A 3,922-nucleotide genomic window follows, 5' to 3' on the forward strand; every position below is an offset into this window, starting at 1 on the left:
CCAAGTCTGCCACAGCCTTGATCTTGGCCTTCCCAGGCTCCAAAACGCTGAGAAAATTGTTGTGTATAAGCCATCCAGTTTATGGTCTTTTGTCACAGTAGCTCAAACGGAGTAAGAAAATCCTCATGTTGGCCGGGCTGTTCTTTACCTTTATTTCTGAGTAAGATGTTCATAATCCATTTGCCACTTTTAAAAATTTCCTTTTGGCTGGGTGTGGTGGCTCACGCCTGTAATCCCAGCACTTTGGGAGGCCAAGGCGGGGGCGGATCACGAGGTCAGGAGATCGAGACCATCCTGGCTAACACAGTGAAACCCCGTCTCTACTAAAAAAATACAAAACTCAGCCGGGTGTGGTGGTGGGCGCCTGTAGTCCCAGCTACTCAGGAGGCTGAGCCAGGAGAATGGATGGCGTGAACCCAAGAGGCAGAGCTTGCAGTGAGCCGAGATCGCGCCACTGCACTCCAACCTGGGTGAGAGAGCAAGACTCCGTCTCAAAAAAGAAAATCCTCATGTTATAGTACTTCACAAGTTTTTGTTAATATTTACCTTAATTTTTTCATTTTCTCTGTACTTCATCAGTAATTCAGCTCTGAACTCTCCAAATAAGGCAAAAATTTCCTCAATATATTCTAATACAGTTTTTTGTCTGAGACATCCCTTCTTAGAAGTATACTTTCTCTTGCTTCAACCTGGACTACTGTTCTCCAAATCCACTGCAGAAAGGGAGTCCTGGGACTTCCCATCACCATCATCCTGGGAATTCCTTTTACCTCAGAATGAGATGATGTATAAGAACACAAAAGTACTGAGAGCAAACTGACCTGGGTAATTTGAAACAGCACTTAGTACCAGTGCCAATAATCTCACTCTCACTACTGCATCCCCCTGAGGCTACTTTAAGTATTGATGTGTAGCTCTAGGGTAAGGAGCCTGGTTTAATTTAGTATTCACCCAAAACCCCAATTTTGAGGATGCCTGGAAAACTTCTGAGACAGGGTCCCACTCTGTCACCCAGGATGGAGTCCAGTGATACCATCTCTGTTCACTGCAACCTCTATCCCTGGCATCAAGCAATCCTCCCATCTCAGCCTCCTGAGTAGCTGAAACTACAGGCGCGAGTCACCATGACCAGCTCATTTTTAAATTTTATTATTATTGAGTCTCGCTCTGTTGCCCAGGCTGGAGTGCAGTGGCCGGATCTCAGCTCACTGCAAGCTCCCGGGTTTACGCCATTCTCCTGCCTCAGCTTCCCGAGTAGCTGGGACTACAGGCGCCTGCCACCTCGCCCGGCTAGATTTTTGTATTTTTTAGTAGAAATGGGGTTTCACCCGGTTAACCAGGATGGTCTACATCTCCTGACCTCGTTATCTGCCGTCTCAGCCTCCCAAAGTGCTGGGATTACCAACTTGAGCCACCGCACCCCACCTATTATTATTATTTTTAAGACATACTTTCACTCTCATTGCCCAGGGTTCAATGGCGCTATCTCAGCTCCCTGCAACCTCTGCCTCCCGGGTTCAAGTGATTCTCCTGCCTCAGCCTCCCGAGAGTAGCTGGGATTACAGGCGCCCACCACCATGACTGGCTAATTTTTTGTGTCTTTAGTAGAGATGGGGATTTCTCCATGTTGGACAGGCTGGTCTTGAACTCCCAACCTCAGGCGATCTGCTGCCTTGACCTCCCAAAGTGCTGGGATTACAGGCGTTGAGCCACCATTCCTGGCCGGAAAACTTTTAAGGCAAAGTTAACAGGGTTAACATCAAGTTAAACTCCAAGATCACCCTGAAAACTCTGCCATCCATGGTCCTTTGACTCACGCAGAACCAGGCCAGACCACATGTCATCAATACAAAATAGTATGACCATTCCCACCCCAACCTGACTTCTAAGGACATACCAATTATTTGTACACCCAAGACCCAGACAAGCAGCAGCTTGTGGAGGCACAGTGAGGACAGGCACAATGCCCTGTTGATCTTTGTATTCACCACATGCTAACCTAATTGCAGGTAATCAAGGAGTACCTAGCGAAATAGAAATCCAGCTAGACATTTACTAGACAGAATGAACAATGAAATGCTATGGGGGAAAAATCAGTTTATTAAAGCATTACTCTTGAAAAACTACATTTTGGCCAGGCGCAGTGGCTCACATATAATCTCCGCAAAAACTTTAGGAGGCCAAGGCAGGAGGATCCCTTGAGCTCAGGAGATCAGAGTTACAGTGAGCTATCATCATGCCACCGCACTGCAGCTTGGGTGTCTAAAAAACAAAAAGAGCTAGATGGCTAAACAAAAAGCAAGAAAAAGTACTTTATTACTCCTGAGGTAAGGAGTGGCAGCATAACCTTGTCAATTACACAGAGCCAACTATATGGCTTCAACTCAAAGATACACTTGATTGGAAGCATAAAGAAAACTTCACAATACATCGATGTTGAAAATCAGTGACTTATAGTCAATCTTTCCAAATCACCTCTTAAAAATAATTCGTCTTGCTCTGTCACCTGAGTATAGTGACACAATCAGCTCACCACAGCCTGAAACTCCTGGGCTCAAACTATCCTCCCGCTTCAACCTCTCTTAGTAGCTGGAACTTCAGCTGCATATCCACCACACAGAGCTAATTTTAAAATTGTCTTAGAAACGGGATCCTGCTATGTTGTCTAGGCTGCCATTGTTCTTGATAAAAGTTTTTCCTCTCAACAAGTCAATAGTTTAAGGCTGGGTGTGGTGGCTCATGCCTGTAATTCCAGCACTTTAGGAGGCAGGCGAATCACGAGTCCGGGAGTTTGAGACCAGATTGGCCATGGTGAAACTCCATCTCTACTAAAAATACAAAAATTAGCCAGGTATGGTGGCAGGCGCCTGTAATCCCAGTTATTCAGGAGGCTGAGGCAGGAGAATCACTTGAGCACGGGAGGCAGAAGCTGCAGTGAGCCAAGATCATGCCAGTGCACTCCAGTCTGGGCAATAGAGAGACCCTGTCTCAAGGGAAAACACACACACACACACACACACACACACACACACACACACACACACACACAAATAGTTTAAAAGAGAAAATGGAAAAGCATCTAGTATGAACATAGCATTAAGCCAGGCCAGATTCTGAGTTATGAAAAAACTACTCTTATGTTGTCTGTTACAGGGAGATCAGGATCTCAAAGCAGAAAGCAACAGTGACTTCCTCCAACAGAACCAAGAAATTTAAAAACAGAATTTTTTTTGAGAGAAGTATCGCTCTTTTCCCCCAGGCTTGAGTGCAATGGCTCAATCTCGGTTGGCTGCAACCTCCACCTCCCGGGTTCAAACGATTCTCCTGCCTCTGCCTCCCTTTGTATTTTTTAGTAGAGACAGGGTTTCACCAAGTTGGCCAGGCTGGTCTCGAACTCCTGACCTCAGGGGATCCGCCTGCCTCAGCCTCCTAAAGTGCTGGGATTACAGGCATGAGCCACTGCGCCTGGCAAAAAAATTTTTGAGACAAATTTTTTTTGAGACACCCAGGCTGTAGTGCAGTGGCCTGATCTTAGCTCACTGCAGCCCTGACTTCCTGGGTTCAAGTGATCCTCCCACCTCAGCCTCTGGAGTAGCTGGGACCACAAACGTGCACCACTACGCCCAGGTAATTTTTAAATTTTTTGTAGAGACAGGGCTTCCCCATGTTGCCCAGGCTGGTCTTGAACTTCTGAGCTCAAGCAACCCACTTGCCTCGGCCTCCCAAAGTGCTGGGATTACGGGTGTGAGGCACTGCACCTGGCCAAGGAGTTAGTATTTTATTTTATAAAACATTTTTTTGAGACGGAGTTTTGCTCTCGTTGCCCAGGCTGGAGTGCAATGGCACAACCTTGGCTCACTGCAACCTCCGCCTCCTGGGTTCAAGCGATTTTCCTGCCTCAGCCTCCTGAGTAGCCGGGATT

The 3,922-nt window shown here is 46.7% G+C and overlaps 1 protein-coding gene across 3 annotated transcripts in view; it reads right to left on the minus strand.

Annotated features, from left to right (window-relative positions):
• The window catches only part of LOC105512109 (RNA-binding protein 4), a 33,205-nt gene that overhangs the window by 19,160 nt on the left and 10,123 nt on the right, over positions 1–3,922 (minus strand). Inside the window, exon 3 of one of the 3 annotated variants that reach the window (XM_011942413.1) lies at positions 217–323. The exons of the other annotated variants lie outside the window; for them this stretch is intronic. Within the exon in view, the coding sequence (XP_011797803.1) occupies positions 268–323 (56 nt within the window). The 3' untranslated portion in view covers positions 217–267. Of the gene's footprint in view, positions 1–216; positions 324–3,922 lie in introns of those variants that run through there. 3 annotated transcript variants of the gene reach the window in all.

The sequence above is a fragment of the Colobus angolensis genome, unplaced genomic scaffold (assembly GCF_000951035.1).
Source record: "Colobus angolensis palliatus isolate OR3802 unplaced genomic scaffold, Cang.pa_1.0 Scaffold21, whole genome shotgun sequence".
Lineage (NCBI taxonomy): Eukaryota > Metazoa > Chordata > Mammalia > Primates > Cercopithecidae > Colobus > Colobus angolensis.